The sequence below is a fragment of the Lycorma delicatula genome, chromosome 7, assembly GCF_047948215.1.
Source record: "Lycorma delicatula isolate Av1 chromosome 7, ASM4794821v1, whole genome shotgun sequence".
In the NCBI taxonomy this organism is placed as follows: Eukaryota; Metazoa; Arthropoda; class Insecta; order Hemiptera; family Fulgoridae; genus Lycorma; species Lycorma delicatula.
The window spans coordinates 144,278,362-144,292,529 of NC_134461.1; the positions used below are offsets into that span (position 1 = coordinate 144,278,362).

Below are 14,168 nucleotides of genomic sequence, written 5' to 3' on the forward strand. Positions count from 1 at the left end.
AATCATTATTAAAACGAGGACGAAGTGGTGTTTGAAAAAAAATTGTTTAAAATAAGCGCTACGTTAAAAAAAAGCTGACAACACAATTGCAAGACTTTCCCGTCACAAGGCTAAGCCGCGTTCCGGGGAAGTCCTACAACTGTGGGTTGTTTCTGATGCACAGCTTACACACACAACTTAATATAAAATATTTATCATTTTATTTAAATATATTTTTTCGTTAATTCAATGATTCTAACTACAGCGCGCGCGCAAACCGTACTTAATTCGCGCGGGTGTGGTGGTACTAACGGCAACGGTCGGCACTAACTTTTCTTTTTCCTGTTTAGCCTCCGGTAATTACCTTTCAGATAATACTTCAGAAGATGAATGAGGATGATATATGTATGAGTGTAAATGAAGTGTAGTCTTGTACAGTCTCAGTTCGACAATTCCTGAGATGTGTGGTTAATTGAAACCCAACCACCAAAGAACACCGGTATTCACGATCTAGTATTCATATCCGTGTAAAATAATTGACTTTACTAGGACTTGAACGCTGGACTTCCAAATCAGCGGCTTTGGGACGACGCGTTTCACCGCTAGACAAATGCGGTGGGTTTGGTCGGCACTAACTAAACTAATGTAATTTTATAACTTACAAAAGACAAATTTCGCTTGTACGGTCAGTATACTGGTGTAGCCTCGAGGCTTAACGCACCCGGTACCGAGTCAACCGGGCGGTCGAGTTTGAGACCCGGCCAAGCACGAGTTACTTTTCTACACTTTAAATATTCAATTCTTTAATTTTTCTGGCCACCTGTGACATCACAACATAGCAAACGACTACAACAGCATTTTTTGTGGTGGGGTTAGATTTTAAAAATTTTTCTTTGCAAATATTGTTATTTTTTAATTGTTAAAAATGCGTCTAAGAAAAATTTAATGGCATCAACGCCCCATATATAGAAGTAATCTGACCAAGTTCGGTCAAAATCTATCGAGAAGTTCTGGAGGTATAAGGTGATTTAGAGGCCACCACCGAACATACACAGGAACGTACGAAAATTAACATCCGGAAAATTTCCATCTGTTTTTTTGGGGTTCTGTAGGTGTCAAAATGTCAAGATCCGGTGAGAACCGTTTATGCCCAAATTTGACCGATTGCAATATTTTCCCTTTTAGCTCTATAGCTCTCTGCTATAGCGCTATGTACACTGGAATGTAATACTGTAACGATGCTGTTAGAGTAAAAACGAACATATTTATTTATTATTATAATTGGTCTGATTAAGATAGCTATTACTCGAAAAGTAGCTGATAATCGGAAAACAATTAATCAAATTTAATTTTTTTTTATACATTTCACATTAGTATAATTCCAATTAAAATAAAAAGTAGTTTAAAAAAAAAAAATTTAATTTTTAAACTCAAATTTTGATAGCAAAATTAAATTATTTAAAGTAACTAGGGAATAAAATCAAATCACTGTTTAATATTATACGAGTTATTGAGAATTAAAATCAAAGCGAAAGGAATACAATTCGTGAATAATCGGTTTCCTAGGCGAATGTGCCTTGTCATTCTACCGATTAAAAGCTCGCATTGTTCAAAACACAGTATGCAAAAAGGTTAATCTGAAATTTAAAAAATAATTCAAACATGAAAATTAACGAGTTTATTATACATTAACAGAATACTTACATAAACTAAAATTTAGCGAAAAATATAAAAGCAATCGGCTGTAAAATGATATCTCCGAATTATTTTATTAATATTTTAATAGAAATTACAACATAACATGCACATTTTTTTTTTTCTTATGTAAATTCGTTTTATAAAGGGACAAACGGGTTATCAATGATTTTTATTTTATATTTTATATATATATATATATTTTGCATGAGAGTATAAAGGGCATTGATAAAATGTTATATCTGTAATATGATAGAATAATATTACAATATATAGCCGTTTTTTATTGTGTAAGATTAGATTATTCAAACAAAAAAATGAAGACTGCCTCTAGTATCTTTTTAACGAACAATGTAATTTTGGATTAATTCCAGCAAAATATGATACCATCTCCAGCTATTAAAGCACCTGATTATTAAGGTAACAGTTTTTCTAAACGCATAAATTCTTTCATAATATAGAAATAGAATATTTATCTAAAAAAAAAATTATAATTAAAATTATTAATTCTGCCGGCCCAATAATAACCTAGCAGAATTTCATTGTTAGTCAACCTTAATAAACGCGGGTTTACAGGGATTAAGTGACTAAGCTTATGAAGAAAACACAAACTATCGCTGAAAACACAAACTGCCCGCTGGAACGATTTGTTTACATCAGTTCCATACTTAAGTGAAACAGTTTTATAGTAGAAGCATTAGAATCAAAACTAAAATAGGGGAAAAATTTTCCTATCGTTCAGAACAGGTGGAAAAGGTCCCTAAGCATGCCTCAATTACATACATAACAAATAGGTGCTGATCGACATAAATGTTTGTCAAAAGATAAAAAAAAACAAAAAAAAACAAACTTTTTTTTGTTGAACTAAAGTTATTCAGAAATATGTTATTTATTGAGTGTTAACTTTCGATTTCGTTGTTTTTCTTTTTAATTTTCAAAAAACTTAATTTTTTTAGAAGAAAAACGAGTTCTTTGTTTTTGATGTAAAAAATCATTCTCACGATTATTTATGATCTTATGAAAATGTTCCTAGAAGTTTTTTATATAAAATTTTCCGATCTACAACTTTTTTTTGTAACATTTTTCCATAAATTCAATATTTAACTAGTAGTTACAACTGAAAGACAGGATTACGGCAAGATTATATCGATATAGAGTGGGCCATTTACTTATTAGATCTTTACTTACTAGATGTACTCGTATAGATACACTCCGCACACCCACCGTGTTGGTCTAGTGGTGAATGCGTCTCCCCAAATCAGTTTATTTGAAAGTTGAGTATCCACTCAAGTATACTCAGCCCAGGGACGTGTCCTTTTGACTCTAAGGTGGCCTCCCCGCCCACCAGTTTTACACCCGGCACGGCAGGTCGGCCCCCCCGGTTCTGGATCTTTACTTTTTTTTTCTTGCCTGCCTTTAATTCCCCGCTGGAGAGACAAAGTCCGGCTATGCCGACCCCCGCCCCCTGCAAGGAACCGGGTCTCGGTCTTAATGCCTGCCTAAAACCGGTAGTGCCAGCTCCGGAAATCACCGAAGCACCCCCGAGAGCCGACACCCCAGCCGGGACTCGGTCTTTTCTTATTCCCAGTCCTATTCTCCCCAGGAGTTCCCATCCCTTCACCGGAACCCACCTACCTGAGCATACAGGCCCTCCGGGGTGGGACTGTCCTACCCTCCCTGTCTACTATTTAGTATCCTAGACGTTGCTCATCATCAGCTTCCTTGGTTTGGATGACGTAATAAACAAAGTTGGCAAACCGGTCCCACTTATTCCTATCCTGTAACAGCCAGTCAATTAAATTATCTGGTATTAAGTTGTTAACTGTTATCATCCGCCTCTGTTGTACCCATCTATTACAAAAGAAAACTGTATGCTCAGTGTCATCTTCATCTTCGCAATACATGCACTGAGCTGTTGGTCTCTTCCCGATCTTGTTTAAATATCTGCCAAACGACCCGTGACCAGACATAATTTGTGTCATGTGATACCCTAAACTTCCTTTGCTCCTGCCTAACCAGTCAGCCAGATTAGGTATTAATCGTTTAGTCCATATTCCCTTCTGGGTACATGTCCACTCGGTTTGCCAATCGTTCCTTATTATGGCCTCAGCCTCTGGTCTGGACACCCCTGTTGCTCGAAGACTTCGGTTTTTAAGTAACAGCTCTATTGGCGGCGTCTCTGCCAGGACACATAATGCTTCGTAGGATATCGTATGATATCCAGCTACCACTCTAAGAAGGGCGGTTCTGTGCACAGCTCTTAATTTGTTTACATTTCTCTGTGTGTTCGTCGCAGCTCCCCATACCGGGGCCAAGTACAACATTGAGGACAGCATTGCCGACGTAATTAGCCTCCTAGTCTCTAACTTCGGAACCTTATGATTACTGAACAAACCCTTGAGAACCTTGATTGTGGGTGTTACTTTGTTACACATCATTTCCACACGATGGAAATGCTGTATACGTTCTCCTCTCGTTATCACATTTACTTCTCTTACAATTCTTTTCCCAGAAAATAGAATACACCTGGATTTTGCTGTGGAAACTTGCAGTTTATTATTCTCTAACCGTTCATCAATAATTTGTAAAGCCAGATTGGCCTTATCCTCAAGCTGTTTAATTTCTCTACTCTCGACCAAAACGGCAACATCATCCGCGTAGCCAACTATTATAACTCCTTCTGGATAACGGAGTCTAAATATCTCGTCATAAAAGACGTTCCACAATAGAGGTCTTAGTACCGAACCCTGTGGAACTCCTCCATACGTTTGGTACACAGTAGTGCCCTCAACCGCATTTACCTCTGTATATCGCTCATGTGGTTAACCTGATTTATCAAATATTTACTGATATTCATTTTAATCAAGGCGTTTATGATAGCCGGCCACGGGACCGACCCAAAAGATTTTTTAATATCCAACTGGATCATTAGTGGAAGCTTCCTGGTTCTCCACGTTCCTCCTCTGGTGGTTAGCGCCCATTCCGTTACTCTTTGGATAGCGTGCGTTGTAGAGTGTCCCTTCCTAAATCCATATTGCTCCTGATGGAGACATTTCTTTTCTTCGAGTTCTTCCAGTAACCTGCCAGCAATCAGCCTTTCTGCCACCTTCCCCATATTGTTTATTAAACTGATGGGTCTAAATTCATTTTGCTCTAAATTAGTACCTGGTTTAGGTATGAAGACTGTTCTTGCCTTCTTCCAGCAGGCCGGAAATATACAGTGTTGTAGTCCATAACTTGCTATATCCATCATCTCCCAAGGTATTACTTCCCTTTATCACTGACGCGGGGATCCCGTCAAGACCCGGGCTTTTTTTATTATTCAGTTTTTTAATAGCGCTTAAAAGTTCTTCTTGGGTAAACCTACCTCTCTCACAATTAATAGTCTCGCGATTTTCGCTTTCTTCTCTTGGAAATAGTGTTCTGATAAGCTGTCCTGCTTTCTCTCTAAACTATTGGGACTTGTCTACCCAGTCGTTTACCTATAATTTGAAATGCTTTCCCCCAAGGGTCGTCATCTAACTCGGAACATATTTCTCGCCATTTTCTACGCTTTGCTTGTTTAATGAGGTAGTTTAATCTTTTTCTTGCTGTTCTATATCTTTCTGTAGCTCTGTTACTTTCATCTGTAATTTCTCCATGTATCCTTAGTCGCTGCGCCCTCCACTTGCACCTCTGCATTTCGTCCCTTTGCTCGGCAATTTCTCCAATTCACCAATATACTGGGTGGTGTCTAACAGTATTTTTCAGGATTTTAGATATTTGTTCCTTAATTATATTTTGGAATAATTCCGGGGTAAGTTGTGCACATTCAGTCATTCTATCAGCCGCCTTACTCACTACTATTTCTCTTTGTCTACTGGACATTCTGAGGGTAATATTTTGTCGTGCTCTTCTAGTATTGTGGTCCCTAAATTCCACTGCAATCGCTCTGTGTTCACTCCCTGTTTCTTCGTTTAATACTGTAACCTTTACAGAATTCGGGCATATTATATTATCTGCAATGACAAGATCAATGATTGACTGATGTCCACTCGCGTAAAATATAGGTTCTCCATTATTTAGACATGTAGCTCCTGTAATTGCAATGAATTCTTCCAGTATTCCCCCTCTAGCATTTGTTACATTCGCCCCTGCTGCCATTGTTTTGCAGTTGAAGTCCCCGAGAATCAACACCTTTTTCCTAGCCAGCATTACTTTTCGTTGCAAACTAAATATTCTATCTTGAAATAAATCAATCGTACTGTTGGGGCTTATATATACGCCTACCAGTATTGTATCGCTGAGTTCCACGGCAATAATACCTTCCTCTCTACTATAGAGGCCGTAGTCCCAATTAATTCCAATTCGCCTGATGGCCACTTCCGCATTCCTATCCGAGATCCATTGGTGCCCAGCCACAGAGTAAACATTAGGTTCCGTTGCAACGATAAAATTATATTCCCCTCGTAAAGCAATTTCCTCGGCCATGTAGTTAGAAAGTCGACTCCTATTGTTGTTGATTAACAGAACTTTAATCATCACTCTTGTTGCAACTAGGACTTCCAGTTCGATGAGTCTGGCTGTTGCAATCGAGGCACTTTGAGGCTTTACGGCAGTCTTTTATAGTGTGGCCTTGTTCCCCGCAGTTAAAGCACAGATAGGATCTATCTGGTCCCGTGCATTCCCGTCTGCCATGTCCAGTCCTCCAGCATCTGAAACACTTCTCGTTTTCCGTACGAATGTACGTTCTACAGTTAACCCAACCCACTTTAAGCCGCGAGGACACTAGTTTGATTGCCCCCCTGTGGGTGGTTATAACAGTAACATTTTTAGTGTCGCCTGATGCGTCACTAATCGATGTAATTTGATAGCTCTCGTCTCGTCCTAGTACTTTCTCAAGTGCTGCTTTTAGGTCTTGCTCAGTAGTATCATATTCCATGTCTTTGAAATGTACTACAGTTCTGCGGTCGCCTCTAGTACGCACATCTACCTGCAGATCATCGGCTCTGTTTTTAAGCAGTGAGGTGAACTCACCCGCTTTTTGTGATCCCTTGATTCGTAACTCCATCTCCTGATTTCTACCCTTCCTTATGGAAAGGACCTCATCTACCTCTTCCATACTGACTTTTTCCTTCAAAGTCCTCACCAGATCCGCATACGTTTTGCCTTGTGCTTTAACCACAACAGTCTTGCTATCTATAACAGGTGGAGTCCCTCTTCTTGTCGAGGTCGATCTAGACCTCGCCTTGCCTGCTCCGCCGGATTGGGCAGAAACACCCTAGGCAAGGTCTTCCCCTTCCTCATTGTATACATAATGATCTTCCTGATTATTATGCTAGCCGAGCCCGTGGGGACAACGAAGACCAATGACTCCGATTTCCCCACAACCCTCCTTAAAGCTCTTAAAATATGAGTCGCTATGGCCCTATCTCCTTTTTCTGGAGTCATACAACACTGTGTATTTCGTTTCCGTAGTTGTAATCTTCTTATCCTCCAGTATTGTTGTTTCCCATCGCTCCAGGACTAGCCTCTGCAATTTGGCTGTTTGCTTTTATATTTGCAAGGTCCACAAAATAACAGTTGTCCCCTCCAGGTTTCACTGTACTGACCTGGGTGAGTCGGTTCATCACCCAATTAGACCATCTAGCAGGGAGTCTGTCTAACAGTTGCTCATCAGTTAAATCTTGATCAAGTATGTTAGTCATTTCATCTCGATAGTGCCCTTCGGTCTGAGTTCCGATGTCGTTCGTATCTATAGTCTCATCACTTATCCTCTGTAGGTCTTTGTGTATCTGTGTTAAGTCCCTTTCATGTGCCTTCATGACAATTGCACTTGTCTTTCCTAAGTTCTGTCTAAGTTGTGATATTATCTGTCCAAGTTTGTCTGAAACTTCTTTGAGTGTTGGGGGGGCTTCTTCCTCTTCCTCCGAGGAGCCCGCCCTCGCCCGTTTTGCCACTCTCCCCTCAACTTGCTTCCAATTTTTCTTGTCTTGCGAACTTCCAGGTTCAACATTACCAGTTTCCATGGGAGCTGACTCTGCTGTTGTGGTCTCTTTCTTTACATTAGTCCCTCTTGATGTTGTAGGTGTTTGCAATGGCCTGTCCTCTTGTGGAAGCGATCCCCATCGACGCATGATGCTGTATTGGACTCAGCGCCCAATCCCGAGTCTAACGACACCCCACTCGCGGGGGGGGGGGGCAAAATGACCCTATGCCCCAAAATTTGGGTAAAAACCTTTTCGGGGGCCAATAGATAGAGAAAGGTCTGAAACGTATAGAACCAAAAAAATCTCGAGTCTAACTCCAACCGTAAGTGAGTTAACAGCAATCAAAAATTGACCAAATGCCCCAAAATTTGGGTAAAAAAATGTTGGGGGCCAAACGATAGAGAATGGCCCGAAACGTGTAGAACCAAAAGGGTTTTGCTCTGTCTCAAACCAATCGTGAGATATTGGCAACCAAAGTTACCCTAATAACTTAGCTAATTGACTTAGAAAATTTTACTAGTGTACTCACTTTTTTCGAAAATATTCTAAGTGGTTGTTTACATAAAATGTTCATCCTGCATTGTCTTGCATAAAGACATAGGAAATTTTTCTTCAATAGTATGTATATCAGTAGAATACACTAACCAAAAAAACCTTTATAAAAAATTAGTCCGGCAACCAAAATTCTTAAAATTTAACACATCAGTCCACAAATCTTAACACTTAAAAATTTTATACTCGTCCAAGTTAAAAACACCAAAACCGAGCAAAAAATACACACTTAAAGAATACTACAGTATTAATTCAACAAGCCAAAATGGCTTAGAATTATAAAAAACTTAATAAAGTTGTAATCCGATTTCCAAAAGACTTAAAACTTTACAGACCTGTCCAGTAACCTTCCGACTAAAAGTTGTCCTACTTTTTCGATTAAAAAACCTCGAAAAACCAACCAAAAAACTGTGTAAACACGGAGCTCGTTAAGCACGTCTACTCAGACCGAGTGTCCACACTCAACAACTTCTTTGGTGGTTGGGTTTCAATTAACCACACATCTCAGGAATGATCTAACTGAGACTGTACAAGACTACACTTCATTTACACTCATATACATCATCCTCATTCATCCTTGAAGTAAGTATCTGAACGGCAATTTCCGGAGGCTAAAAAGGAAAAAGAAAGAAAAGGTCCACTCCGCACAGACAGTATATAGAGCGCTGCTGTTTATTGCGCTAGCTCGTTTATTTTTTATGTGATCGGATTGTGTCCATAGAAATTTTTGTGTATAATTTTCCGCTCTACAGTTTTGATAAGAATGATTTTTCTTCTGTAAAATCAATATTTAACAAATTACAGCTAAAATAGTAAAAGGAAAAATGGCTCTAAATGTTATTTATAAAAAAATTTCAAATGGTAGTGAAACTCTCGACTTTTAGGACGTTAATTGAGGCATGCTTAGGGGGACCTTCTCCACATGTTCTGATGGACAGGAAAAGTTTTCCCCTATATTCATGTTTTGAATCTAATGCTCCTAGTCTATTTTGAATTAGATTTTTGCTCGGTTAATGAAACTAATATCTGACAACTACAAAAAAATATCTGTACTATAATCAAAAAACAGTTTTCCAAAAAAACGGTTTCCCAAAACCGTTATTTTTTTAAAAAATGGTTATTCAACTGTAGTACATTTAAAAGTAGAAATGATATCATTTAAAAATAAAGATAAAAATGTTAATTATTTAGCGATTAAAAAAAAGCGCAAATAATAAACTATTGTATTAAATTAATTAATATAAAAATATGACGGAATATTTTGTGATAAGTATTACAAGAAAATAAATAACTGAACGGCGCAGTCATAATGAAGTCATCGTTTTATATGACTGCAGTGTGTTGATTCATTTCTGTCGATTATGTTTTGCAAATACCTCTTTATATAGAGAGCGACGTGTTGCTGTGCACATAGGCTGACGGCTGGCTTACCGCGCTATTAACTATCCTGAAAATATCTTGACAACTCTGACAACGTACTGCATACTGTGTGGAGCTACACGAGATGTTTTTATAAAGAAATGATTATCTAAGTGTTCCACCCGTCCTATCAATCTACCTCTCGCACGCAATTGCACAACTATACGCCGCCCGCTATATCTGAAGTGGTAATGGTTATTTTTAATTAGCGAATAAATTTCCTTATTTAGATTATGAAAACGATCTGGAAGTCGAGAGTTCCAGCGTTCAACTCCTAGTAAAAGCAGTTACTTTTATACGGATTTGAATACTAGATCGTGAATACCGGTGTTCTTTGGTGGTTGGGTTTCAATTAATCACACATCTCGTGAATAGTCAAACTGAGACTGTACAAGACTACATTTCATTTGCACTCATACATATTCATCCTCGGAAGTAATACCTGTTTAGCCTCCAGGAATTACCATTCCTGGAGGCTAAACAGGAAAAAAAGATTATCAAAACGAACAAACAAGGTTTTTTGTTTAATTTCTAAAAATAAGAATTCCTGACTGAATCAATATAAAACAATCGGTTGAAAAAATTTCGTGAGATCCGTTTGAAAAGGTTAGCTATGCGAGTGTTTGCAAAATTTTTCGGATAAAGACCTTTTTAAAATAGAAAAAAGAATTTTAAGAAACATATGTGGGCCCGTTACTCAATACCAGGATGGAATTTATAAACTAAAAGTGAAACACAAATTTATATAAATGTAGAAAAAATAATAGATACCATCCGGAGAAGATGATTACAATTTCATGGGCATTTACACAGAATGAGCGAAAACTGATTAATAAATATATATATTTAAATTTTAAAACAGAAAACTATTAGAACTAGCTGGTTTAAAGAAGTAGAAAACGAACTTAAAATTTTAAAAATTTCCAAAGAAACCTTTTTAAATAAATTCCAATTCAGAAAATTAATCAAAGAATCTAAGTTTCCAGAGAAAAAGAAGTGCAAACGTGTTCCTTCGCAAAATGTTAGAGCCCAATTATTCCTGCTGTCATATTGCTACAATAATGATGTAGATAAAAAAAAAAAATGTAAAAATTTCACGGATTCAACGATACGATAAGTAAATGTGAAGAAATAAATCAAAAAAGGAACAATAAAATGTTATAAGACGGTGGCTTTAATTTATAATATGAGAGTCCGAATTTCTAATCCATAAAAAATTTCCGGTTTTATGGATTAGAAATTCGGACATTCATCGAATCATCGACGTATAGAAACAAACGAAACGAAACTTTTACGGATCGTTTCTGGGTATTCTTTATTTGACTACTGGAAAAGTAAATTATAAAGAATTGAAAGTTCCGGGAATAAACGAATTTATTCACTGTTATCAGTAAGCTACCAAAACAAATGTAGGAGTATAAGGAAGTTAAAAGACGAAATACTGACCATTCATAAAAGCTACAGAGATATCAATTAATATCAATCGATTACACTATTTTGTGTATATCGTAGAATCTACAAAAAAAATTACAAAACGGACCTGCAAGACTCGTTCGGCTTGATTATGATTATCACTGAGTTAAGCTTCAAGTCTTTCACCAAAGATATAGCATTACTATAAAAAAATATTACTAAGGGTAACATAAAAAAAAGAAATAAAATATTTTATTGATAAATACATAATGAATTGATAAGAATTATATACACAGTAGTCTACGATACCGGAAATCACGTTTTATATCGTAGTCGTAAAGATTATGTAAATACTTAACGGCCTAATAATTCTACGTATATAACATTCTTCAACGCTTAACGTGAGTTGCAACATCAACTGAAATGAATTCAAGAAATAAAAATATAACTACCGGTCAAAGGTAATAATCATTGCGAAACGTATTGAAATGTTAGATGAACTGAGGGGATCTTTTAAAGGGAAGAAAAGTTGTTAATCAAAGGATGGGAGACACCCCATCCGGCTTCTCGTTTCAATTTTAACTGAAGTAGTACCGTCTTTATTTCACAACTTTGTGCGCTTGCAAACACACACATCCACATGAAAGTGTATACGTGCGTCTGACAGAATAATACAACACACTTTTAAAATTAACAACAAAGTAAAAGTATTATTAACAGAGGCGGCTCGAAGCTAAAGTTAATGGGGATATGGGGATGCTGCTCCAGAAAATTTTTTCTGGGCCTTTTCAAGGTCACGGTTAAAGTTTACTGTAAACTAAAAGAACCGAAAAAAAATCAAATAGAATAGCTGGAAGCAGGATAATAATATAATTCTACACTTTATCACATTCAAGAAAATGGTAAACGGTTTTCAGGCACATTGTGCTTAGAAACCGTATTCGGTTTAACCGAATAAATAATAAAATATCAATAGAGATAATGTTTTTTTAATATTATTAGATAAAACTTAATAAAATGTCCGCTTAAAAACACTATTGTCCAGTGGTGGTTAATTTAAATTTCTACGCACACAGAAACAAATACATATTTAGTTTTTACTAATTACCTTTTCTTTTGGACTTCCAGCGCGTTCTTGGGCAGATTTGGCAAAGAGCCCTTGCTTTTCGCTATCTTCTGATCGCTACTGAAAAAACCGCTAAATCGCTTTCATATTCCTTCCATCGACTAAACTAGAAAATGGAACGAACAAGGAACGTTCCGTACACACGCGGAGTAAAAAAAAAACTACCTTCCACCGGCACGTCAGGGTCGGCATTGTAGGAGCGACAATGCTCTTCTCCCTCGCAGCCTCGCGTGCAGTTTCCTATGTGCGCATGCGCACAACAGCCAAACACCACGCCTCTGGAACTATGAAGCGCACAGTTCGGTACAAAGATTTTTGTATTTTTTTCGTAAACTGCGGGATGACTACTGACATTAAGCTTAAGGGTTATATATCGTACAAGTAAAAAGAAAGAATTAAAGAAAAAAGGACTCATTAAATTTTATCGTTAATATCAAGTGCAAATAAGGGGTGCTAAAGTTCCGCAGTGCCTATACGCCAGCCGCCACTGATTATTAATGATAATGTAATATAGTGAAATATATAAGAAAAACTAATACACAAGTAATATCGAAAATACTTTCGACTAGAGTCAAAGTTAAAAAAAAAGAACATAATCATTAAACCAAACAGCAAATCATATTTAGTTTTCATAAGTATGTAAATATTTTACATGAAGTAATTAATTGAACTACAAGTTTCCTAGAACCTTTATATTCTTATTACAATATGTTGAATGGAAAACTTATGGTTTTTCTTTTGTATGTAATTTGATATGAAATCACTAAATTCGACCAATGAGTGAGATTTTTCTATTAAAATACAAGTACATGATAATTTAAAAATTTTTTTAAGCATTTCATTCTTTCAATATTTCTTATAGAAAGAGCTTGTAAATTTCATAAATGTTTTATGAAAAAACAGTAAATAATGACTGAAAACATTTAAGAAGAGTAAATATTTTGCCAATGGATTAGTTTATTTGTAGTTTAATTGATAAATAATGCCATATTATTTTAAACTCGAAACTTTAATTTTAATTGTATATGTTAATATCAACTTCACCACCTACCTAATTTTGAACGGTTCTAAATGGCTAAATGAAAGTAAATTAAAACAACAGCAATGAAATTAAAGGACATTGTATGAGAAGAAGGTATTTATTAGTGATAAAGGCTTTGTGAATGGAAAGAAAGGAAGAGGAAGGAAGACATTTCAAATGATAGATGGGATTATGGAAAAGGAAAAATTTGTGGAAACAAAGAGGTTAGCAAAAGATAGAACAAGGTGGAGAGCAGCAGCCGTAACAGGACCTGCCTCAATGGCAGAACATTACGAACAAATGAATGAAATGAAATAAGCTGGTGTGAAATAATAAATGACTGACTGGGTGGGTATAGGCCAAGGTGTTAAATAAGATTGCTGATTTTCACCGACACTGTTCAAGATTTATATTGAAGATATGATAAGGAATATATTAGAAGAAAGAGATCTAGGAGGAAAAAAATAAGATGGATAAGGTTTGCTGATGATATGGTAATTTTAGCTGATGGCACTATCGCGCTTCAAAGATTGTTAACAGCCCTTTAGAAAAAAAATGAAAAAGTATAGAATGAAAATAAACAACAAAAAGGATTAAGTGTTAAGGACAAACTAAGGAAGAGTAGAAAAAGTAAAATATTGCAGATATTTGGGGACTATGATGACAGAGGTTTCTGTGAAGAACAGAATGGAAATTAAAGAAAGAATGGTGATGGCAAAGGAAGACTTCAATAAGAAAAGAAAATTATGTGTAGCAAAAGTCTGAGTTAGAGTTAAGAAAGAGATTAAGTATGAATGCTGATTACAGAGATTAGCTAAAAAAATGCTGTGTATCGAGTGTCTTGTTGTATGGAAGTGAAACATGAATGATGAAAAAGAGGGAGAAAGACTGAATTGAAGTTTTTGAGATGTGGAAAGTAAGTTAGGCGGAAGATAAATTAAGAAATGAGGAAGAAGTAATGAAAATGATTAAAAAAGAGAGAGTACTTTAGCGA

At 36.5% G+C, this 14,168-nt stretch overlaps 1 protein-coding gene across 2 annotated transcripts in view; it reads right to left on the bottom strand.

The window, feature by feature from the left end:
• Positions 1–14,168, bottom strand: part of LOC142327298 (death-associated inhibitor of apoptosis 1-like) — a 127,484-nt gene that overhangs the window by 84,109 nt on the left and 29,207 nt on the right. The window contains exon 1 of one of the 2 annotated variants that reach the window (XM_075370209.1): positions 9,572–9,622. The exons of the other annotated variant lie outside the window; for it this stretch is intronic. Within the exon in view, the coding sequence (XP_075226324.1) occupies positions 9,572–9,607 (36 nt within the window). The 5' untranslated portion in view covers positions 9,608–9,622. Of the gene's footprint in view, positions 1–9,571; positions 9,623–14,168 lie in introns of those variants that run through there. 2 annotated transcript variants of the gene reach the window in all.